Below are 23,035 nucleotides of genomic sequence, written 5' to 3'. Positions count from 1 at the left end.
TTCTAATCTATACTTCCTTTCCTCATATATACGCCTGCGCGCTAAGCATGTGCGACACATCCATATCCATATTCTCTGTCTGACCGCTGTTACCCTAGTTCTGTGGACAGTCTTGCCCCAGATCTAACCTCACTCCAATTCACCATTTGTTGGGTGTCTAACATTCAGTCCTTCAAGCTTTGGTACGCATGTCGATAGTGAAGATGTGAAAGTAAGCATAAAGGAATAGAACTCCTAATGTTTTAATAGTAAGGGTAAGATACTACAAGTACTAACACTCCTTACAAAAGTCCCGGCCTCATAAAGTCAGTCAAGTAGCAAAGCGGAATCCACGGCCGAGCGGATCAAACTTGATCTATTGTCTATCTCATCAAAGACCAGCCCAGTAAATTTTACCGGAGTAGAAGCCTCTCGTGACATAATCTCGCCACAACAGCTCCATCTATAGGAATGCTTGTTCCCTGGAACCCTGGAGGGTACGCTTGCTCCGGAGTGTCAGGGCTCGTAAAGTACCTGCACAGTTATATCAGCCATTGACGTCACAACAAAACAAACGCGCTCACTCGTCGCCCCAGAACCCGTAATGTACCATGCCAAGAGCCCGCGTGGTGTACTCATAATCTTGTGCAAAACCTCCTGGAAAGAAAAACTCCATTACCGTAGCTCGAGGTGATGGCCTCATCCACACTAGCGACGTAAGGCCGTTACCATGGACACCCATCATGATCTACAAAACCCCATCGTCAGTCATACCAAACTAAAAAATAAGAACTAGCGCAAACCGTAGTTCTCGCCGCGAGAGCGAGCTGCTCTGCTCGAGAAAGCTTGTCCATGCTAACGACGTTCACTTCGTACCCATACAGGTCTCGAAGCTTATAAAGCTCCTCTACAAGACGCTCATGATCCTCCTGTATGAGCATACGACGCCCCCACTCTTGACGCGATACGTACGTGATAACAGGCGTCTGCGCCATATCACCCGCTATATTCGGGTCCAGCCCGCAAACGCGAATAACGTTCGCGCGAATCGTACTCCACCAATGCGCACTCCCAGGCAAAGCGGAAGGCTCTGATGCTGTTCGCCCGGTACTCAAGAAATGTTCGCCATGCATGGCGGCGGCTCGGTCAGTAAAGATCACGCGGTCCAACATCATCGGGCGTCCCATAGCTGCGCGATCTTCCCAGTCGTAAGAGTATTCTGTTGTCAAAGAGGGGAAGGCGCTGCGCAAGACCCATTGGTTCATCAAGGCATAATCCCTCCAATGGTCTGCATCCACATGGGCAAAGAATATCCGGCGAAGAGCGGGAAGCGTAGATTTCCCCATCTCATCAATGGCAGTGTCTAATGAAGAATACGTCCGCCAGAACCCAAAGAAGAGTTCAGCCGACCAGTGATAATAGTGGGTAATGCTGGCATTTGAAATGAGCTCTAGTTGGTTGCTAGCCCCTGTTACTTACAATTGAGGAGGATCGTTCACGAGCCACTATCCAAAGTTGAGCAACTAGCGCAGGTTGAATGATTCTTATCACTCACTGTGACGCCATCAATCGACTCGGCGCTTGAACCGAATAGTTTTTGAGCTTGATCAGTCGAAATAACTCGCATCTCGCGGTCCCCAGGGGTTCGACTATTTACAGCTTCTTCACCATTGAATATATTCACGGCGGTAGAAGTGATGGTGAGACGGTCGGGAATACTTGATGGGAAATCCGTCACGACAAAAACAGTGCCGTTCAAGACAAAGAGGTTATCAAAAATAGTCCATCCTATGGAAGGCTACTCAGCCTGGGACGGCTCCGACGACTTGAAGCAAGAACGTACCAGGGACGTGAGACACAACGCGGGTGTTTGGTACGTGCCCGTTTGACCATGTTATTCGTGTCCTCCAAGGCTCGACTTGCGCCGTAGGCGATGCGTCTGACTTATCGACGTCCCAGAATTTAACCCTGGATGTATCATAGCCCGTTCTTGAGAACAATAATAATGAAACGAATACGAAAATGAGTAGGATGGCCTCTCTTCGTGTAGGCGCCGACAGGCTATGCATGACCATTGAGCGGGCGGGAACAAGTACTAGTTAAGCACACGCAAACCCCGATCGGTAAAAATATAAATTCAAGCTTGCTTCTGCTCCACTTCCATAATTTATAAGTAGACAGCGCTCGGGCCGATCAGTATGTCGCTCGCGTTGTCATCGACGACAGTCCTTGGGAAACGCAAGGCTACTAGATATGTTCTACACATTTCTGCGAGTCCACAACCCGAACCATCGACTTCAACTGCGAATCTCGCCGTCTACGATACCCCAGAGCCTTCCTCAAAGAAAGCCCGTCATCCTTGCACGTATTCTGGATGCACAAAGTCCTACTCAAAAGCTTGCAGGTTAGCAGAGCACATAAGGTCCCATACAGGAGAGGTGACGTGGGGATTTTTTTTACGCCCACTATGTGCTAATCAACTCAAACAGCGTCCCTACGTCTGCACGACTTGTCAAAAGTCTTATCTGCGTGAATCCCATCTTCAAGCACATGCAAAAAGCCATCTTCCCGAGTCAGAACGCCCTTATGTGTGTACGGAATCAGCAACCTGTCAGAAACGGTTCTGGACCCTCCAGCACCTCCATGTCCATGAGAATATGCACAGCGGGGATAAACCGTATGCTGTATGTGCTATCTCCACTATCCAAGTCATCCACACTAATTTAGTCTTCTCAGTGTACGATAGAGGGCTGCGAAGAGGCGTTTTCCAAGCACCATCAGCTACGATCTCACACCTGCCAAGCGCACGCACCCCCAGGTACAAAACCTTACATGTGCACACACTCAGGGTGCACCAAATCGTTCGATACGAACCAAAAGCTAAAAGGTCACGTCAAGACACATGACGGTTCGTACACCTTCACGTCCGTGCGCATGATGATTCATCATTCGTTCAGATAAACGTTATACGTGTGCACACCCACACTGCTTACCTTCATCTAACACTGACCCTACATATTACCCGACATGGACGTCCCTCCAGGCTCATATACGCGAGGCCCACCCTCCGACATGTATGCATCCCTCATGCAATGGACGAACCTTCGCTTCCCAACACAATCTGCGCGCTCATCAGAAACTACATGAACAAGAAGAGTTAGAAGCCACTCTAGCAGACGTAGGACCATCAGACTTGCCTCGCAAACGTAGACGTGGTGGAGAAGTGGGCAGAGACTGGAAATGCGACAAATGCGGGAAAGAATTCAAATCTGTGCGATCGTCGATGGATCTTTCTTTTCAGTCAATTTTAACGCCATGCACAGATGAAAGCCCTCACGACGCACAACAATGTGATTCATCTGGGCCACAGAAATCATGTTTGCCCACATCAACATTGCTCCAGTGCCTTTGGCTATAAAAAACTCCTCGAAAGGCATCTGGCCAAGATCCATAGCACACGGAGCGATCAATCTGTTACAGATCCGTCCGAGTCAGACAGTGCCACATCCACAGACACTGATACTGATTGTCCCGATAACGAACCGGCAGACTCGGCAGCGCACTTGAGCATCGATCGCATCACCGGACATGCTTACTCCCTCCGCACTCGCATGCCAACATCAAAAACTATACGGTGTCCATACCCCAACGTCGAGGATCTACTGCTATTGCCTCCAGAAACTCCGCTTTCTGATTCCTCAGCGCACTGTGATCACATCTTAACTCGTGCGTATGATCTTCGTCGGCATTTGAAGGCCGAGCACGGACTCGTTGGGGACAAGAGCAAGGTAGACTCTTGGGTAAGATCGCATAGAGGTGGCGCTCAGGGATCTTGATATCTGTCTGTTATGAGAAACGACCTGTCTACAGTGTTTTCAGCTTTTCGATGTTCCCATTTCGTACCCTTCTTAATGTGGGATACTGATGTGTTTTTTTCTCGAGTCTGGGCAATAGAAGGAAATGGAGGGTAGGAATGGTATAAATGCACGCAAATATAGTGTTTGCGATGCGTCTATACCATTCCTATCCTAGCATCGACCATATAAACATGCATTTTGTGTTACTTGGTCTCAGATCGTGGGCTTTTCAGGCTAGTTCAAAACGTCCCTCTCCATCTCCTTCGGTCTTGGTATATGCGAAAGCATTGAATTCTCTGTATTTCACTGCCTACACCAGCAATAAATGGTTTCCGCCCATCTTGAGCCATGTCGGCATTGAAGATGTAGCAACACTTCGTGTGGATGTGCACTGTAGCTATGACGTCACCTTGTACTTTGTGCTCACTATGCTTCAGCAATGGTTCCACGCCGTTGGCGGCTCATGGTTTATTAGGATGCCCGAAGGAAAGGACATCATCAACACGCTTGGCCCATATGTCAATCTCGACGACCTACCTCACGATACTCTTGGATGGTTCTTACATCCTCTCTTGCATGGCCTTTGCGAAGCGCCACTGCCATGGTACAAGGAGGAAAAACCACCGCCGTCACTTGTTTCTGCAACTTCTCGCGGTCTATATTATCCGCAGGCTGCTGTCTATCGATCGACACCGTCCACTTCCTTCCCGCAAAACCATTATAAAATGTCTTCATGTCGTAATCGCGATCCTTGATTGACAGGCAGCGATCTGGAGTCCATGTCAGGCAAATGCGGACACTTCCATGCTGCTCGACTATCTCAATCAAGTCCATTCCCGGTCCCTGCAGCCAGCCTTGAATTCGGACACTGCCTCTCATCTTCCTTCCCGTAGGTGGCCAGACCCGGAATTCCACACGAACATCGCAACTACCCTTATCAATATTGTTTGGATGCCTATATGTAAGGAGTCAAGCGTGTATGATGAGACAAGCTGCCCAGTTGATTTCCTCGCACTCTCACTCTCACGACGGATGAACACTCCGCAGTGACCAAATACTCAGGCCTTGTGTGCCAGTTGAGTAAATGGGCTAGTTGACCAACTACATCGTGATATGATGTAAAGTGTACTAAGTGTTTGAAAATTTGGCCGGGATCCAAAAGTATGGCCTGAACGTTCTTTTGACAAGTGTCGGTGGCCTTGAATACCGAGTAAGCTCTCTTGAGTCTTCAACCGATCGTTAGTGATTCATACACTGGGATGATATATGTAGTCGAGTTTGTTGACACGCTCTGCCAGGTAAAACGATCATACGAGGATTACAGAACGTAGGGTTTCTTTCAAGTCAGAGGAGATGGCGAAAACAAATTATGCATCACACGGTACCATAAACACATGAACATTGTACTGACAGCAAGAAATCAAGGTGTGATAACAACACAGTATTAGTATGACGTGTGCCATAAAACCAGTAACTTCAGACTGGTTACCGAGGTGATCCAGGAGCTCGGAGGAGATGTTCCTGTAGCAGGTCAGTCGTGAGTCTAGAAAATCACTGGGGGCATGAGCACCTTTGCAAGTTTCTCGCCTTCAGACAGAATGGTGAGACAAGACAGCAAATCCTTCAAGCACCACTGCCTTTCGAGCCAGGAAAGAAGATTGCAATTCCAGAAAGACTGAAATGTATGGGCGAGCCTCTGATCCCATGGTTTCGGAGCTCACAATAGATGAATGGCCCAATTTTGACATGCATAGTTGAGGGCGCCTGAGGCCGATCAGCTTCGTTTCTGTGCTTCATCTGCGAAAATCGAAAGGGCTTTCATAGCATAAATGATTGCAGTGTCTGGTAATGTTGTGGTAGAATGAGCCTGTTGCCTAAATGCCAGAAACACCAGAAACATCAAGTAATCTGGCAAGGCACTGAACTGCTGGATTGCCTGGAAAGATGGATGCCAAGACAATTCTGGAGAGATAACATACTCTCTGATTGTGTCAGAAGTACTTGAAAATTCTTCCATGGTCACCCAGATGGTGGTCAACCACCATGCTTGACCACATGGTGTCTGTAGTCAATCTCACCCATCCTGCTTCTGTAGCCAGCCTCGTGTGCCCTGGGTCTGCAACCAGTCCTGCCCACTCTCTGTCTCCAGCCAGTCCCTTGCGCCCTGGGTCTGCAACCAGTTTTGCCTGCTTTCAATCTCCAGCCAGTCTATGGTGTCCTGGGTCTGCAACCAATATTGCCTGCTCTCAGTCTCCAGCCAGTCTCTTGCACCCTGGGTCTGCAACCAGTCTTGCCTGTCGCACTGCAGCCAGTATTCCCTGCAATAAGTCCATTGCCAATATCACCTGGTCTCGGTTTCCAACCAGTCTCACTTGGTCTCTGTCTGTAGCCAATTTTGCCCAGCCTGGGTCCACAACCACTCTTTCCATCCATTGGTCTGCAGCCAGTTTTTCCCAGCTTCCATCTGCAGCCAATCTCACCCAGCCTCTGTCTGCAACCAAGCTCGCCCAGCCTGGGTTGTCAACCACCATTTCTGCCCACCACTCTGCTGCCAGTCTCACCCAGTCTCTGTCTGCAGCCAATATTTTCCAGCCTTGATCTGCAACCACTATTTTCCCCTGTCAATCAGCAACCACTCCATCTCCCCTCTGGGTCAGCAACCAGTCCTCCACCCCTTCAGTCTGCAGCCAGGCATGCCCATCCAGGGTATCTAGCCAGAACTGTAACTCTGGACAGTAATCCCCCTGAAGCCACAACAAAGTTATAAGCACTTGCATTGGTTCTGGTGGTTGGACCACAAAGGACAGCAAGTGTTTTAAATTCTGGGGATCCTGGGGTTGCATAGCCTGGCTATGCTTCTTTAATTCTAAAAGTGCATCCAAGAGGGCCATGCTTTCTGGAATCTTGTGCACCATCAAGTTGAGAGAGGAAAGTGTGAGTAGGGAGTGTGGTGATGTGGTGTATTGTACTTGGTGGAGGCAGCAGTTTGAGGGGTGGGAGGTATAGTCATGAACAGACAAGTGGTGGATATTCATGGGGAGACTGCTGTCAATAGGAAGATCTATTACAGACTGTAGCTGCACCAGCACTTTCTTGATGTTCCTGCCCTGACCAGGACCAAGAAGTTCCAATATTTGTGAGATCAGAAGAGGATCTGCAAGGACAGCAACAACAGACAAGTGCATGTATGCCAATGTCAGGTCAGAGCATGTGGAGAGAATAAGGTCATATAACCTGTACACCTCTGTTCCTGGAAGCAGTTGACTTGTCAGTTCAAGCATGAGTTCAAGCCAGTTGCAGGGATCATTGTGTTGGTCATCGATAAACTTCATCATTGTAGTTACCACAATGAAATGTCTACCCACTTGGTTCACTAATCATTCAAGTTGAGCATTTGTTGGCTGTGGGAAGGTGGAGTAGCGAAGCTGCAGTTTTCTGAAGGAATCCTCCAAGAAATGATAGATGTCTTCATCAACAACTGCACTGTCTAGTGAGATGGTAGTAGCAACACCTTTGCTAGAAATGTTCACTGGTATCTCACCCACCAGTGGGTGCACATCTTTGTTCTGCATGGCTTTACAAATATGCCCTTCCAAGCGACTTTATTAAGAACCATGTTGCTCAAGGGAGAGAGAGACTGACTCAGAGGGGCTTGGCCTCAGCTCGTACACTGTGCCTCTCACCCAAGTATGTGCCCTTCATTTCATATGAGGTCTGATGATGGTCCAATGAAGTCCAGAGGACTTCTGGAGGCTGGCTACTCTGGTGGAGTGCTAGAGGACTTCTGGAGGAGCATGGGAAATGTCTGGAGGAGCGTGGGAGAGTTCTGGAGGAATGCAGGAAGTGCTCAGGAGAGTCCCCACTGCAAGGTAATACTTCTACAGGAAACAGGATGGAAGGATAGGAGGTCTGAGGGTCCGAAGGTCCAGAGGACAGGAGGACAGGAGGACAGGATGTCCAGAGGTACAAAGGACAGGAGAATAGGACATCCAAAGGTATGGAGGGTGGGATGTCCAGAGGTACAAAGGACAGGAGGATAGGACATCCAAAGGTATGGAGGGTGGGATGTCCAAAGGACAGGACACCTGGAGGTCCGGAAGGAATAGGGGCTACAGTGGCTCAAAAAACTGTCCGCATGTTTTGACATTTTTCACTATCTATGATATTGTGTGAGAATGAACAAATGGCTCAAGGACATGGTTATACCACATTGTAGTATGGCTTCAGGGCTTTCATTTGAGCCCTACACCGTGGGAATCAGTGGAGATATGGTGGAGATACAAGGCTCACAAAATGGTGACTCATGTAGACAGTTTTTTGACTCAAGTATTTTACAATAATAACCAGGTATTCTAGTATTTTGTGTGACCTCCCTTGGCTTTAATTACTGCCTCTATCCTTCTAGGCATACTCTCAATTAATTTCTGGCAATCCTCAGCTGTGATCTTCCCCCATTCCACTGCTACTCTCTCCCAAAGCTCCCATACTCCTTTAGGGGGGTTTTCATAGGCTTGAAGCTTTTTCTTGAGTGTTCCCCAGAGATGTTCAATGACATTGACATCAGGAGACTGTGCTGGCCAGTCAAGAACATTGATGTTATGTTCTTCAAATCATTCCTTAGCTCTTCTGGATGTGTGCTTGGGATCATTATCCTGTTGGAAAATGATATCTTCTTCATCAATCCCTGATTCTGCTAAGCTAGGCAGCAAGTGGTCATTTAAAATGTCCACATACTGCTCAGCATTCATCTTCCCCTCAACCTCAGCAAGCATTCCCACACCATTCCATCCCATACAGCCCCATACCATTAAAGAACCTCCTCCAAACTTGACAGTCCCATTAACCTCTCTGTCTGTTAGGCCATCTCCCTTCTTTTTCCATACATATTCCATACATATACCTTCCCATCTGACCCAATCCTATTGATTTTGGTCTCATCTTACCATATAACATGCTTCATGCTTCCAGTCCTCTACAGTCCAGTGTTGATGAGCTAAGGCAAAGGCTAGTCTTCTCTGCCTATGTTTGATGGAGAGAAGAGGCTTTTTCTTCTTTGTTACTGCCTTGAGATGAGCTGCCTTGAGAACATTCCTCACAGTTTGTGAAGAGACAGGGGTAGTGATGGTGGAATTGATATAATGGGTGGCTTGGACAGCATTATCAGCCTTTCCTGTAGTGATATGTTGGATAATAGCCCTTTTGTCAGTAGAGGTAAGCTTGGATGGACGTCCTCCACAAGAGTTTTCCTTGTCTGGGTGGCTTTCTTTGATAAACTTGGCCACAGTGGACTTGCATACTCCAGTTCTAGAGGAAATTTGGCAAGCAGAGAGGCCAGCATAAGACAGAGAGAGAATATTATCTCTTTGAGCAGAGGAGATGGCTTTCATGGTGATTATGACTATGATACATGAGATATTCTGGTTTATATAGTTAGATATAGTCATAAAATAACATAATGACACCACTTCATAATTTATATAATAGTGGCATGATTTTTGTGGTGTCATAAATAATGATTTATATAGTTTTAATATACACTCAAAAAACTGTCCACATGAGTCATCATTTTATAAGCCTTATGTCTCCACCATATCTCCACCGATTCCCACGGTGTAGGGCTCAAATGAAAGCCCTGAAGCCATACTACAATGTGGTATAACCATGTCCTTGAGCCATTTGTTCATTCTCACACAATATCATAGATAGTGAAAAATGTCAAAACATGCAGACAGTTTTTTGAGCCACTGTACATCGGACAGAGTCTGATGTAGAAACAAACAGAGGTAGACTACCCTAAGGTAGAGTTGGAGGAACAGGGATTGGACCTAAGTCTGAAAAGAGGGTAAGTGCCAGAAAGGCAGAGCTCTGGCCTAGGGAATCAATCCCTAGGCCTGATGGATAGGACAGACTTAGGTGGACCAAAGTCCAAGAGAGGATTGGGCAAGTAGAACAGGATCTAAGATGATATTCAAACTGAGGAACTACAGGAGTATCTACAGGGGTTATATACTGGAGAATATCTGAGGGGATCAGTAAGCAAAGGAGTAGGGCTATGTATGAGCATGTGGGAACACATTAGTAAGTAAGATGGAACATAAGTAAATGAACTTGGAGATGAAGACTTGTACAAGGATCAATCAGCAAGATGGAACAAGAGGTAACTGAAAGCCAGAAGGCAGAGATGCCTAAATGGGGATAGGCGCAGGATATCAGACAGAGGGTGGGAATAGGTCCGGAGTTAATATCTGGAGGTCCAGAGATCTGGGGATCCAGAAGACAAGGTAGATACAGGACCGGGATATGAGAAGGTGGATATAGTCCAGAATCCAAGATGAGGTGAAGTCTGGATGTCTTGCTGGATGGAGTGTGCATAGGGTGGATGGGACAGGGGGATATGGATCAGGCTAGCAGTGGAGATCCAATGGTCCAGAGCTCAGGGGTAAATCTGGAGCAGAGTCGATCCTGCTAAGGTGTGGAGCACACAGTGGAAGGGGATCTGGGAATGAGTTGGATATGAAGTGGGGTCTGGATGTAGGCTCGGAAGGCGTGGGAATATGATGGAACATGGGTCTGGATTGTGGGATATGACAGACTTGTGATTAGAATGTGAGTTACAGGCAGTTCAGGATTGCGAAAAGCTTGAGCAAGCAGGGATATGAGTTCAGCAGGCTTGCTTTCGGATTTGTCTTCATTGAAAGATTTGAATGCATGTTGATCGAGGGTTTCAGATGTGCATTCATCAAGGGCATCAATAACAAATGTCAGAGGCTCACATTTGCATAGTCTACCTCAAAGATTCCTGAGTGGTCAGAGAAACAAGCCTTCCATCTGATTGCAAACAGGCTTGTCAGGGTCTAGAAGGGCAGGGTTCTCAAGGATAGCTCTATTCACATGTGTCCTAATGCTGGGGAAATTGCTGGCCAGCTGGTAGGCAAGCATCACAAAGAAATAACCAGTTGTGCATCGTTTTATATGCTTGCAAGAGAAGAAGAATGTTCCTGCAAGTCACGTCTCTATATGCATCTGCTCTGTCACTTTCAATCCTTTCATCCTTTCAGCTACCATGAATGTGATGGCAGACTTTCCAACACCCACTGTGCTGTGCAGCCAAATGATCTGATTGTTTTCTTTCTTGTCTAATGATCCATAGATGTAGTTGAGAAGGGCCACCCAGGTGCCTTCCAAACATTTCGGATGAGGGTGGCGTTCACAAGAGTTATATTCAGCACCCTTGACAGTGACCTGGGACAATTTTTCCCAAGTTCCTTCAGACATATCCAATAACTGTTAATGGGATCAGATAACAAGAGGGGATAGGAGACAGATATAGACTGACATTGATTCTTGACAAGGGAATGATGACAATTGCAATCCAGATTGTGAGATGGAACAGAATAACTGAGGACACTGATCAAGAATCAAAGACTAAGCTGCAACTTGGATCTTTTGAGGACAGGTAATAGAGTCGTGAAACGATGTTTTGGTGTAGTAAGTCTGTCCAAAGGCAATTAGCTGGGTAACAAAATGATCAAAATCTGCCACTTGCTGTGGAGCAATTGAAATTGTAAGGTGTAAGAGCTACTTATTTGAGATTGAATGGATATATGTTCAAGTGTTGTGGAAAACTTGCTGGATGCAGTTGAAATGTTGAAGCTTGAAGGACAACTTGGCACTTGTCTGAGAGGGCACCTGCACTGCACACACCGGTTGCAGTCAGGACTCAGTGACCTTGCCCAGTGCTAATAGACTAAGAAGGGGCCAATCATTGCAAAGCGCGGTGCATGCTACACTTAACCAGCCAGTGAAATTGAGACCCACATCAGTTCATTACAAGAAATCGACATCAAGACCAATTTTATTAGCAGGTTCAATTGATGGGAATCCAATATGTAGTATGTGGTCGATGACTTGAGTCTTGCAATGAGTGCAGAGATGAAGATGGATGATGACTAAGAATCTTAAATGAGTCCTGGAGTCTGGAGAGCCAGTACGGTCGAGAGCTATGTAGGCGAGTATGAGAGGAAAAATGTCAAAGCACAAATGGCATCGTTGAAGGGCTAAATAAATATATAAGCGTGAATATTTGAATCTTCTAGTCTGTTGCGAAGTGGACTGAAAAGGAAATAAAATAAAGGGCGGCCGAATGTCGCGGTTGTTAAAGCTTAATTTGTATCAGCACCGAAGCTTGAAGGCGAAGCTTCCTTACACTAGTACTATCATTGACCTTCAATCGTTTCATAACAATACGGATACTAGGCCTCCGTCCAACAAAGGCCACCTAGTGCAACAGCAGACTGAAACTGGTTCGTTGAAAACTTGCAATATTCGAATGTTTATAAATATCAAAAGAATCGGACTAGTCGGGACTCCGGAACATAAAAATATGTGATACATGCCAATATTCATCGTCATGATGTTCCGACCGAAAATTACGAGCTTATTAGTCTCTTCCCTTCTCTTCCCCGCATTCACTGCCATTGTCTTGTCAAGACTCGACAAGGTCTCTAACGGCACTGAGAAATTACCCCATGAACTCCATCTCTGCGGGTCGGGTCCATCTTCCGACTCAGAACACTCTTGCCCGCGTCACGCGATGCTCCAGCGGCCGCGTGCTCATAGTGCACAGAAAGTATCATGACGAATCGTTTGGATTCCGCAAAGCACGCGACTTTACCATCCCAGACTGTGCGTACGCTGTCTAAGTAGTTAGCACTGCACATACTCACGCGAATCCCTGATCAGATACCTCGGACCAGCTCACTAACCGTGCAACCAATGCTCCCCTGCTGAGGTATGCTGACTCTCTGCGCACGCATGGTCACAGAGCCGCGTCGATCGACCCTCTTGATCTCCTCCGTCGTGAGCGAGTTGCCGCACTCGACCCCATCCGTTATGGCCTCGACGACCCTGATCGTACATTTGATATAGACGGTATCATCTGGACCGGTGAGGGTCAACAGGAATGGTCCCTTGAAAACATCACCTCTTTCCTCAACTCCGTCTACGTCGGCCGCATTGCGTATGAATATATGGACCTCCCGAGCAAGACGGAGAGGCTGTGGTTTGCGAAGCTATTGGAGTCGCAGAGCGCTTTGGAGCCCATGACTATCATCAATGCGGATAGACAAAAGAACATACATGCTCTGCTAGCCAAGTCAGAGGTGTTGGACAATTTCTTACAGGTCAAGTTTCCGAATTTGAAGAGATATGGACTTGAGGGCGGGGAGTCCATGCTGCCCGCATTGGACGCCCTATTCGAGGCTGCGTCCAAAGGTCTGTTTCGTTTCATTCAGTTCACGGGAATCATTGCTGATGTGAATGTAGCTGGCATAACTCAGCTTATCCTTGCTATGCCTCACAGGGGACGCCTTAATCTGCTTACTGGGCTCCTGGAATACAACCCTACTTCCCTTTTTCACAAAATCAAGGGCGGTTGTGAAGTGGACGAATCCTTGGGTGTTTCCGGGGATGTCCTCAGTCATCTTGGTGCGTATCTTACATCCCATATCTGCGGGAGTTCTGACTGTCACTCAAGTTGCATCCCCGACATTGCAGTACGGCGAAGCTGATGGCATAAAAGTTTCGTTGCTGCCAAATCCATCCCATTTGGAGGCCGTGAGCCCTGTTGCACTTGGAAAAGCCAGAGCGAAGCAATATAGGTTGCTCAAGACCCTATCTGACGGCGAGAATAACCAAGACTGCATGCTTGGCGATAAGGTATTGCTATGGGGTATCTTTTGTAGATTGAAGTGCTCACATGGGCCGCTAGGTTATGTGCGTCCAGCTGCATGGCGATGCCAGCTTTACAGGACAAGGGGTTGTAATGGAAACCCTTGGTCTGAGTTCGTAGCCTCAATACAGGTCTCACGAGTTATCACAGCTCAACGTGATATTTACAGGTGGTCTTCCGCACTTCACAAGCGGCGGAAGTGTCCACATTGTCGTCAAGTATGTCTTTCAACTCTCTTGAATTACTGTTCTAATCTTTGCTCATAGTAACAAGTCAATTTATACATACTTCCCCGAATTGATACTGACATACGTTGTAGCATCGGATATACTACTCCCGCCTCCTCCGCCCGCTCTTCCTTTTACTGTAGTGACATTGCCAAGATGATCAATTGTCCAGTTCTGCACGTTAATGGAGACTCCCCCGAAGGTTCGTCCCTACCTCAACCATTGCTCACAACCCCCATCTGAGTACACACAGATGTGGTTCGCGCTGTCGACATCGCCTTCAAGTATCGCAACCACTTCCGCAAGGACATCGTAATCGATCTCATCGTTTATCGCCGCTGGGGCCACAATGAGCTTGATGAACCAGCATTCACGCAGCCGCTTATGTACGAAAAAATTCGTACCAGGAGTTCTGTCCCGAAGTTGTATGAGGATAAACTCATCGTATGTCTGGTGCCATTTTATGTTTTCAAAGGGAGGGCTGACGGCTGTATGTTCCAGTCGGACGGTGTGATCTCGGTTGAAGCAGCACGAGCTGTCCGAGACAGTTACAAAGCATCGCTGAATGCCGCGCTAACGGATGTAACGTCGTATGTCCCCCCTCCCGTGACCTTTGAGGGAGCGTGGAAAGGTATGGTTTGGCCAGCATCTCCTGCAGCACGTCAAGACGAGACAGGCGTGAGCAGTGCTGTGCTCAGGGACGTTGGCAAAGCCAGCGTACATGTCCCTGAAGAGTTCGTAAGTGCTGTGTATTCCCTCTATGAGCAGAAGTGACACGAGCCACGCCCGACGCAGGAAATCCACCCGCGGTTGAACAGGCATGTGAAAAACCGCCTCAAGAGCATTGAGACCGGCGAAGGGGTTGACTGGGCAAGTGCGGAGGCGATGGCGTTTGGCTCGCTGATGCTTGAGGGCTGCGATGTGCGCATCGCAGGGCAGGATGTTGGCAGGGGGACGTTCAGTCATCGGTGCCGTTAATGCTACGTTGGTGTATAAGGGAAGCTGACGCATCTGTAGCCACGCGATGTTGGTGAACCAGAAGACAGAGGGCGTGATTGTTCCGCTGAACCACGCTCTTACAGAGGCGAAGGGCAAGCTGGAACTGGCAAATAGTAAGTATCAATTTTTTTTCTTCGGGACGATGTCTTATTTTTTTTCAAAGGCTCTCTCAGCGAGATGGCCGTACTTGGCGTAAGACTCTTTTCCCTTCCTAGTTCCAGTCTAACAGTATTGTAGTTTGAATATGGAGCATCTTGGGAACGACCTGATTTATTGCCTATCTGGGAGGCACAAGTGCGTCATTATTTCCTTGCGACTGCCAAACTCCAAGCTAAAGAAATTCATTTATGGTACAGTTTGGTGACTTCTTTAACGGCGCACAAATCATTATTGACACGTTCATTGCGAGTTCTGAGAGTACGTCTGTGTGCTTGCTTGTTTTCCGTTCATGACTTATTTCCAACTCAGCTAAATGGCTGAAGCAGAGCGGTATCGTCCTGCTCCTCCCTCACGGTCTAGATGGTGCTGGCCCTGAACATTCTAGCTGCCGTATAGAGCGGATGTTGCAGGCAAATCTATTTCTTGGTTTTAATGAATGTCTATTAACACATTTTTTTAGCTCACCGACGACTCCTACGTTGCCCAGGAGAAATTGAACGTAAACATGCACGTAGTGTTCCCGACCACGCCTGCACAATACTTCCATCTCTTACGCCGCCAGATCAAACGTAACTACAGGAAGCCACTCATCGTCGCTGCTCCCAAGGGACTACTTCGACTTGCTGTACGTGCCGTCCTAATGCCCTTCCTGCGTTGCTAACACTAAACACGCAGGCTGCATCATCGAAGCTGACTGACATGGGTCCTGGAACAACGTTCCAGCCCGTTCTCCAGGACCTGGCAACTCTCACCGACCCCAAAGCCGTCCAGCGCGTCGTGCTGCTCAGCGGCAAGATCTACTACGACCTCACAAAAGAGCGCGCAACACGCAACCTCCAATCGCACGTCGCCCTCATACGCGTTGAAGAGCTCGCGCCGTTCCCATTTGCCGCGCTCAGTGAAGCGCTTGCGCCTTATGCCAATGCTAATATGCAATTGGAGGTGCTATGGGTGCAGGAGGAGCCTAGGAATCAGGGCGCGTGGAGTCATGTGCAGGAGCGTATTGAAGAAGTATTGAAGGGATTGGGCATAAATGGTGGCGTGGCGTATAGGGGGAGGAAGGAAGACGCGGTGTCTGCGCCAGGAACTGGGAAGTTGTACTGGGGCACAGCAGCTGGCTGTCATTGACAGCGCCTTTAAGGGGCTGTGAATGATTGATTTAACATTTTGGGTTGTAGTACACTCATTAATCCTTCAAGTCACCAAGTTCTTTAACAGGGGTGTGCGGTGTTCTTATTGTCTGAGCAATTCCATGTAGCTTTTAAGAAGTGTATTCATCATGCTGCGGTCAGACATTAATAAATTTGATGATGCCATGAGGATGGTTTGTGCAGAACTCTGCGTTGCTGAGTACATTTATTTCGTTTATTGTCACTTTGAGCTGGCTAACACACGAGTACTAGTCGCTGGTCAAAATTTTATCACTTCCAAATCCTCATCAATAGGAAGAGCGAATGCAAGAATAACTAACACTAATATTCGGAGGGTTTGCAACATACATGAGGACTCGGAGATATACTACTATTGTCATCGCTTTTCGTGATCCTGAAAAAAAGAGGTAAGTCGCGTCCATTATGTGTGTGAACCTCGATATTGTAGCTGAAATCCAGCGACATTCGGACCAGCTTCAACAAAGCTGTCTAACTGCAAGAGGTGAATTCCGAAGCGTGGCAGAATTTGACGAAGGAGACGGTCTTGCAAGTAAACTACATGCAAAATGCAAGAGATAACTTCATGAGTTTATAGATGACGATTAGTGTGACCGAAAAACATACCTTGAACGTTGTGGTAAAGCGTCCAGGGATCATCTAAGCGCCCATTGGTCGATTGTACAATATGGCGAAGGAGAACTGCTTTCAAGTCGCCCGGCGATGGCTCATCCTGTCCATTGGGGAGGAAATATGTACGAAGGAAAAGGCTTTTATGACCGCGGCCGTTCCCAGGAAATCGCGGCTGGCTGATCAACCAGATGACTTTCTTTTTCCTGTTCAAGCAACCATTGACATGGAGAGCACTTAGCATCTGTTTGATCTCAGGGAGAAACACCGAAAGAGTCGCATGTACTGCAGCATCCACAATCTGAAGGGGGTTCGGTATTGATGCAGCAAATGAAGGTATCTTCGCATGATAACTTCCCGTGTGAGACGGGAAATCTAAAAGCAATGACCAATTCCCTGTGTACGTCGATGGTGGTGCACTAAATGACCCCCTTCCCAGTAGAAGGACGTCTGCTTTCTTCGCTGAAGTTAGCCAATATGTTTCGCGAGACCTTACGCCACTGAAGGCATGGATGTATGGGACAGAATACTCTGGCGCTTCAGGGTCGGGAAAGGTAAGAAGGGTGTCTGACAAGACGTAATTGACCAGCGATGAACTAGTTTGTACGAGCTCTTCGACAGATGGCGAACTGATATAGCGCATAGGCTCCTCCTTAAGGACGGGATTGTTGCGGGTAGCCCGCAAGCATAGATGGTGGTGGGTACAGAACTCCTTCCCGAGGCATGGAAATCGTTTGCCTTCGGATTTCTTCTGGTGATCGAGGAGGAGGTTGTGGAAACGGTATACATGATCGCCGCCTACCATTGTCAGTCTCTTTCCTGCGAGGGAAGAACACAGACACGAGATGGGCTTGTTGCGAGAACAAGATATGTTGTGGATCTGAGTGTCATCTGGCAGAGGAATTATCGATGGTACGACAGGCGGTGCGGAAGTCGTGTCAACAGCGCTATGTGACAAGGAGCATGAACCAAACTGAGAGAGGCCAGAGAAACATTGTAAGAGTTCTTGAGCAGCTGCGTCACGTCGCTCGAGGAGGCGGGTCGAGAAGCTCTCTTCTGCTTGCACGGACAGGTTCACAGCAGAGCGTACATAGTCACCCACAGCAGTATCCAGTGTATCCAGTATCTCTGCTGCGACTGTCCAGGCGGCGCTCTTGCGTCCCGAGACTGGTGTTGAAGTTAACCAGAGCAAGATCACAGTAGCACAGATGAATATAACCGTTACCACACGATGTGAGAGTCTCCGCATCCTCCTGGGTCTGATACAATACCAAAACATGATATCATAGTCTGCGAAATCCTAGCTGAACTGCCATAGAAATTTGAACTCCGCGACCCAACTATCTTCTACCTATGAAAAACCAATCACACATACCGCGACTACTAGCTAGCTGTGTCGTTCCAACATGTTCTATAGAGTCATCAACGCCCCGAAGTCCATTTCCATATGGATATGTCGTCTGGTTCTTCATATCTCCCTCCTTTACTGCGACAATTGATATCTCCAACCATCAGGATTCAGCTTAGTGGTATTGCAATCATGAACGGATTCTCTGAATTCCGAATTCGAAGGGAACGAAACCAAAGAGAAACATTCTTTCCACGGCATTTGAAGATCTACAATAGCTGCCTGGAATGTTGATCTTGCTCCAGACGTTTTCGTTGGGCACTGGGCAGAACTTGGCGAATGATTTCCTGGAGCCCCTTGCCACTCCATCATCTAGAAGGCACCGTTCGTCTGTCTTCCTCTTCACTATGGGAGACTATTGCTACCCATAACTTTGGGGAATTTCACATAATTCGACATTTTCAAATGATGCGAAGGCAGTCGAGGCTGTACAGTCAAAGCTCCGAGTAGATTCCCTGAAGAATGATTTTGCCTACCGTGTACATAGTATCCTCTTGATATCAAACGTTTCTGTGGTGTAGGTCACTATAGATGGCATATGTGTATGTATCGATCAACGCTTCACTTGGTCCACGAGTCACTAGCCAACTCTCAGATCCACCAATGCACCCAACTTTTTAAGCTGCTTCACTACCTCCCTTATATCAGATGCGCAGTACCCTATAACATCATTTACAATCTTCCTAATGGCAATCAATTCTCTTGCGTCCTTCACCTTAGCTTGTTGGAGCCCGTAGCGGATGATCACCGCGAGCAGCGACAGCCCACTCGGAGAGCCGTAGGAAGTAGTGTAATTTTGTCATAGGTGACATTTCAATTGTGAGCTTGTCCGTCGTTTAATACGCGCTCTTACAAACCAGTGCTAACATTATGGGTGCCATCATTGCAATAGGTTCACGTCGTTAGCATGGACAATCCTAAACTCGGACTGGATGCTGAGCATATAATAGAATACGAAGTATGATCCATTGTACACTCGGTCACATCTAAATTATATCTGAAATCTCCATAACGGGTCCATTACTGCGATCATCGTTGGGACGAAGGTCTATGAGAATTGGTTTTGGTAAGTGCGAGGAACGGAAAGGATATGTCAAAACTTACTCCTCTCGGCACTTTTGCCAGTGTTGTCCATGTGCCATGTGGCTCAAATCAAGCTCAGGACATCCTCTGGGTATCACTAACGCAGTCGCAGGGTTATAAAATGGGTCTCGAGAAGCGGGCGGTACCCAGAATAAGAGCCGATGTTCGGGTCCTACCACCCATCCACTGTCAACATTCAAGAAAATGGGGGTCGAACTGTGGTCGCCATGGGATGCTCCCTCCGTCAACTCAGAGGCATTGCACAGCGCATGGATGGAGTTTGGCGAGAAGCAAATGAAGTGATTGTTCAAAGTGTTCGATTTTATGGTAGTGGTGGTGCGATATTCATCTGAGAATGCTGAAGGATCTGACACGGCGCACTGTTGCGACGGCTGCGTCATCACTGCATCCCAAAGCCGAACAGTCATGTCCTCCGAACCAGCGACGATGCGAGTGCTGTCCGCCGAGAACGAGACCGAGGTAACCGAATCAGTGTGCCCCTGCAAGGGCCCACCGACTGGCTTCCCTATCGCTGCATCCCACAGCCGGATAGTCTTGTCTCTTGAACCAGTGACGATGCGAGTTCCATCCGGCGAGTACGAGGACCGAGGTAACTGCATCAGTGTGCCCCCGCAAGGGTTCACCGACTGGCTTCCCTGTCACTGCACACCACAACCGAACGGTGTTATCCTCCGAACCAGTGACGATGCGAGTGCCGTCCGGCGAGAACGAGACTGATGTAACTGAACCAGTGTGCCCCCGCAAGGGCTCACCAAGTGGCTTCCCTGTCACTACATACCACAGCCGAACAGTCATATCCATTGAACCAGTGATGATGCGAGTGCCGTACGGCGAAAACGAGACTGAGGTAACTGAATGAGTGTGCCCTCGCAAGGGCTTACCGACTGGCTTCCCTGTCACTGCATCCCAAAGCCAAACAGTCTTATCCTCCGAACCAGTGACGATGCGAGTGCCGTCCGGCGAGAACGAGACCGAGTTAACTGAACCAGTGTGTCCTCGCAGGGGCTCGCCGACTGGCATCCCTGTCACTGCATCCCACAGCCGGATAGTCTTGTCTCTTGAACCAGTGACGATGCGAGTTCCATCCGGCGAGTACGAGACCGAGGTAACTGCATCAGTGTGCCCCCGCAAGGGCTCACCGACTGGCTTCCCCGTTGCTGCATCCCAAAGCCGAACAGTCATATCCAAAGAACCGGTGACGATGCGAGTGCCGTCCGGCGAGAGCGAGACAGAAATTACTGATTTAGTGTGCCTCCACGACGCCTTGCTGACTGGCTTCCCCGCTGTTGCATCCCACAGCCGAACAGTCTTATCCGAAGAACCAGTGGCGATGCGAGTGCCGTCCGGCGAGAACGAGACCGAGTAAACTTCATCGGTATGCCCCCGCAAGGGCTCACCGACTGGATTTCCTGTCACTGCACACCACAGCCGAACAGTGTTATCTCTTGAGCCGGTGACGATCTGAGTGCCATCCGGGGAGAATGAGACAGAGGTAACAGAATCAGTGTGCCCCCGCATGGGCTCACCAATTGGCTTCCTCGTCGCTACATTCCACAGCCGAACAGTCTTGTCCAAAGAAACGGTGACGATGCGAGTGCCATCCAGCGAGAACGAGGCCGAGTTAACTAAACCAGTGTGCCCCCGCAAGGGCTCACCGACTGGCTTCCTTGTCGTTGCATTCCACAGCCGGATAGTCTTATCCCTTGAACTAGTGACGATGCGAGTGCCGTCCGGCGAGTACGATACCGAGTTGACTGAATCAGTGTGCCCCTGCATGGGTTTACCGATTGGCTTCCCCGTCACTGCATCCCACAACCGAACAGTCTTATCTTCTGAACCAGTGACGATGCGAGTGCCATCCGGCGAGTACGAGACCGAGGTAACTGAATCAGTGTGCCCCTGCAAGGGCTCACCAACTGTCATCCCCGTCGCGGCATTCCACAGCCGAACAGTCTTATCTCTTGAACCAGTGACGATACGAGTGCCGTCCGGCGAGTACGATACCGAGTTGACTGAGTCAGTGTGCCCCCGCAAGAGCTCACCGACTGGCTTCCCCGTCGCTGCATTCCACAGCCAAACAGTGTTATCCCAAGAACCAGTGATGATACGAGTGCCGTCTGGCGAGAACGAGACCGAGTAAACTGAACCAGTGTGCCCCCTGAGCATGGTCTGAACAGCCGGCCAGTTCATATCACGTCCAGATACCACACGAAGGGTATTCGGAAACTGTGTACAAAGCTTCCTAGACAACGGAGAGTTGGCAGGCGAGAATGGGAGTGCTGATATATACAGATGTGGTGTGCTATGTAAAATCGTGCTGCCGAAGACTTGAATGAACCTTTGTACATCCATTGCAGTCGACGAGACATCCCTGAATTCGGAATGGCCCTGTGGTTGTGCATGAGCGCTTTCTCTAACACCCAGTAGCATTTTACTCACCTTCAACCACTGGGGAATGAGTGAGAGAGCAGCAACTGAACCGCTGAGCGCATTGATCAGGGCGAGTAACTCGAGCCAGAAAAACACCCGCTCGTGGTCGAACAACAATTGCACTTCTTTCGCGAGCTCCTTGTTGAAGGATGTGGTCCGTACGTGCGAAGTCCAAAATCGAGAGGAATATGACAGATGTGGGGGGATGCATTTTTGGACTCGTTCTTGCAGCCCAGGATCTTCGCTATTAGGTAGATACGACGACTTTAAATCACAGATATTGAACCGAAGACCGTGTTCCATTACTCGAAGTGACGCGAATGCAAGGTCGCGTTGTGCCTTTGACAGGTCGATGAAAAACTCTCCGCTGGATAATTTGTCCGTCAAGAAATCATAGAGGGATGCGTGAAGCAGTCGGATTGGGGAATCTGGGTTGGTGGTGCCGCTGAGGAGGGAGCCCATGCGTTTTACCACAAGCTCCACATCGAAGTGGTCCTCTCGCTTTGGAAAATGGTGCCTCATGGCGTTCAGGGAAGCTAGAGGAAGGGGTTCAACTGTGCCTAGTATTTGTCCCATCACTGAGCGAAATCTCGCTAGCACAGTCAAACGCGATTTCTGCGAATGGTGGACATGGGTAGATGTATCCCTGGGTATGATATCTGTTAAAATGAGGTCATACATGCTGTACAACAGCATGCTTCTCTCAACAGGATCGCGTGATACCACAGCGTCGAAGCAATCAGTTGGAGATAGCCCCGTGAGGGACTCTTTGATGTATCCGCAGGCGAGACGCGCCCACTCGAAAAGTCCATCAGCTTTCTCAGCGAGGACTGCGAACTCTCTGTCTTGGAAATTCATCCCTTCCAACTCCTTGGATACACAAGCACGGATGTCGCGCTCTGCGATTGCTTGTGGAATATCATCCATCGACATCTGTTGAATATGCTGAACACCACGAAACTCGGCTTTAATGTCATCAAGCAGGCGAGAGGTAACAATAAAGCGGAAGTTGTCTGGGAGATCTGAGATTTTGGGAACGGCAGGGTTTTGGTGTTTGCCAGCTAGAATACGGAGGAGGTCTCTTCGCGTCTCCACTCCACCGCTCTCGTCAAGCGCATCGATCGTGATCACGATGGGTCTCGCAGTTGACCCAGATAACTTCTCCAGCGGTTCGATCAAAAGTTTCTGCCACTGCTGGGTGATATCTGCTGTATTCTTGAGCGAATTCGCAGTTTGAAGTGCATTTGCTAATGCCCGCCTCATCTCTGGGTCACGGTCAGCCAGGTCGCACGCGATCGTAGAAAATATCTTTTCATGGCGACGATCTGCTTCTCGCTGGCGGTCAAAACAGTAACACGAACTAA

General features: G+C 48.5%; 6 protein-coding genes across 6 annotated transcripts; 2 read left to right on the top strand and 4 right to left on the bottom strand.

The window, feature by feature from the left end:
• Positions 1-392: 392 nt before the first annotated feature.
• BJ212DRAFT_1479854 (uncharacterized protein) lies at positions 393-2,054 on the bottom strand (the record flags this gene model as incomplete). The annotated part of the gene is made up of 6 exons (XM_041339959.1): positions 393-513; positions 564-727; positions 783-1,410; positions 1,459-1,484; positions 1,535-1,767; positions 1,823-2,054. The coding sequence occupies 6 exons, from the start codon at positions 2,052-2,054 to the stop codon at positions 393-395; spliced, it is 1,404 nt and encodes a 467-aa protein (XP_041194094.1).
• A 39-nt stretch (positions 2,055-2,093) lies between these two features.
• On the top strand, positions 2,094-3,956 carry BJ212DRAFT_1348423 (uncharacterized protein). The gene is made up of 5 exons (XM_041335416.1): positions 2,094-2,417; positions 2,469-2,663; positions 2,716-2,887; positions 2,937-3,250; positions 3,303-3,956. Exons 1-5 carry the CDS (start codon positions 2,178-2,180, stop codon positions 3,813-3,815), a joined length of 1,434 nt encoding a protein of 477 aa, XP_041194093.1. The 5' UTR covers positions 2,094-2,177; the 3' UTR covers positions 3,816-3,956.
• Positions 3,957-11,663: 7,707 nt separating this feature from the next.
• Positions 11,664-11,927, bottom strand: BJ212DRAFT_1348415 (uncharacterized protein; the record flags this gene model as incomplete). The annotated part of the gene is made up of 1 exon (XM_041335415.1): positions 11,664-11,927. A coding segment is annotated over one exon (264 nt), but the record flags the coding sequence as incomplete, so codon positions are not given.
• A 119-nt stretch (positions 11,928-12,046) lies between these two features.
• On the top strand, positions 12,047-16,268 carry BJ212DRAFT_1348409 (dehydrogenase E1 and transketolase domain-containing protein 1). The gene is made up of 18 exons (XM_041335414.1): positions 12,047-12,521; positions 12,579-13,109; positions 13,161-13,322; positions 13,372-13,553; positions 13,606-13,678; positions 13,736-13,784; positions 13,886-13,995; positions 14,047-14,237; positions 14,295-14,531; positions 14,589-14,761; positions 14,811-14,905; positions 14,956-14,984; positions 15,030-15,086; positions 15,149-15,209; positions 15,261-15,361; positions 15,412-15,576; positions 15,627-16,048; positions 16,083-16,268. Exons 1-18 carry the CDS (start codon positions 12,365-12,367, stop codon positions 16,099-16,101), a joined length of 2,814 nt encoding a protein of 937 aa, XP_041194091.1. The 5' UTR covers positions 12,047-12,364; the 3' UTR covers positions 16,102-16,268.
• BJ212DRAFT_1348406 (uncharacterized protein) lies at positions 16,269-18,033 on the bottom strand. Its single transcript, XM_041335413.1, has 3 exons — positions 16,727-18,033; positions 16,429-16,657; positions 16,269-16,375 (listed from the first exon to the last, which is right to left on the bottom strand). Exons 1-2 carry the CDS (start codon positions 18,006-18,008, stop codon positions 16,524-16,526), a joined length of 1,416 nt encoding a protein of 471 aa, XP_041194090.1. The 5' UTR covers positions 18,009-18,033; the 3' UTR covers positions 16,269-16,375; positions 16,429-16,523.
• Positions 18,034-19,126: 1,093 nt separating this feature from the next.
• On the bottom strand, positions 19,127-19,762 carry BJ212DRAFT_1348401 (uncharacterized protein). Its single transcript, XM_041335412.1, has 2 exons — positions 19,242-19,762; positions 19,127-19,185 (listed from the first exon to the last, which is right to left on the bottom strand). Exons 1-2 carry the CDS (start codon positions 19,646-19,648, stop codon positions 19,167-19,169), a joined length of 426 nt encoding a protein of 141 aa, XP_041194089.1. The 5' UTR covers positions 19,649-19,762; the 3' UTR covers positions 19,127-19,166.
• Positions 19,763-23,035: the final 3,273 nt, after the last annotated feature.

Source organism: Suillus subaureus (genome assembly GCF_016647635.1).
Source record: "Suillus subaureus strain MN1 chromosome Unknown BJ212scaffold_12, whole genome shotgun sequence".
Taxonomy (NCBI): Eukaryota; Fungi; Basidiomycota; class Agaricomycetes; order Boletales; family Suillaceae; genus Suillus; species Suillus subaureus.
Note: the sequence above shows the minus strand (reverse complement) of the source record. Positions and strands in the feature narration are given on the sequence as shown.

What these genes read in the sequence shown, in the direction of transcription:
- BJ212DRAFT_1348423 (XM_041335416.1), top strand. Translation starts at nt 2,178, where the DNA reads ATGTCGCTCGCGTTGTCATCGACGACAGTCCTTGGGAAACGCAAGGCT. An exon ending in TAAGGTCCCATACAGGAGAG is followed by an intron (nt 2,418 to 2,468) that starts GTGACGTGGGGA and finishes CAACTCAAACAG; the next exon opens with CGTCCCTACGTCTGCACGAC. An exon ending in TCACGTCAAGACACATGACG is followed by an intron (nt 2,888 to 2,936) that starts GTTCGTACACCT and finishes TCATTCGTTCAG; the next exon opens with ATAAACGTTATACGTGTGCA.
- BJ212DRAFT_1348409 (XM_041335414.1), top strand. Translation starts at nt 12,365, where the DNA reads ATGAACTCCATCTCTGCGGGTCGGGTCCATCTTCCGACTCAGAACACT. An exon ending in ATTCGAGGCTGCGTCCAAAG is followed by an intron (nt 13,110 to 13,160) that starts GTCTGTTTCGTT and finishes ATGTGAATGTAG; the next exon opens with CTGGCATAACTCAGCTTATC. An exon ending in GTATAGAGCGGATGTTGCAG is followed by an intron (nt 15,362 to 15,411) that starts GCAAATCTATTT and finishes ACATTTTTTTAG; the next exon opens with CTCACCGACGACTCCTACGT.
- BJ212DRAFT_1348406 (XM_041335413.1), bottom strand. Translation starts at nt 18,008, where the DNA reads ATGTTTTGGTATTGTATCAGACCCAGGAGGATGCGGAGACTCTCACAT. An exon ending in GCTTTACCACAACGTTCAAG is followed by an intron (nt 16,658 to 16,726) that starts GTATGTTTTTCG and finishes TTTTGCATGTAG; the next exon opens with TTTACTTGCAAGACCGTCTC.
- BJ212DRAFT_1348401 (XM_041335412.1), bottom strand. Translation starts at nt 19,648, where the DNA reads ATGACTGTTCGGCTTTGGGATGCAGTGATGACGCAGCCGTCGCAACAG.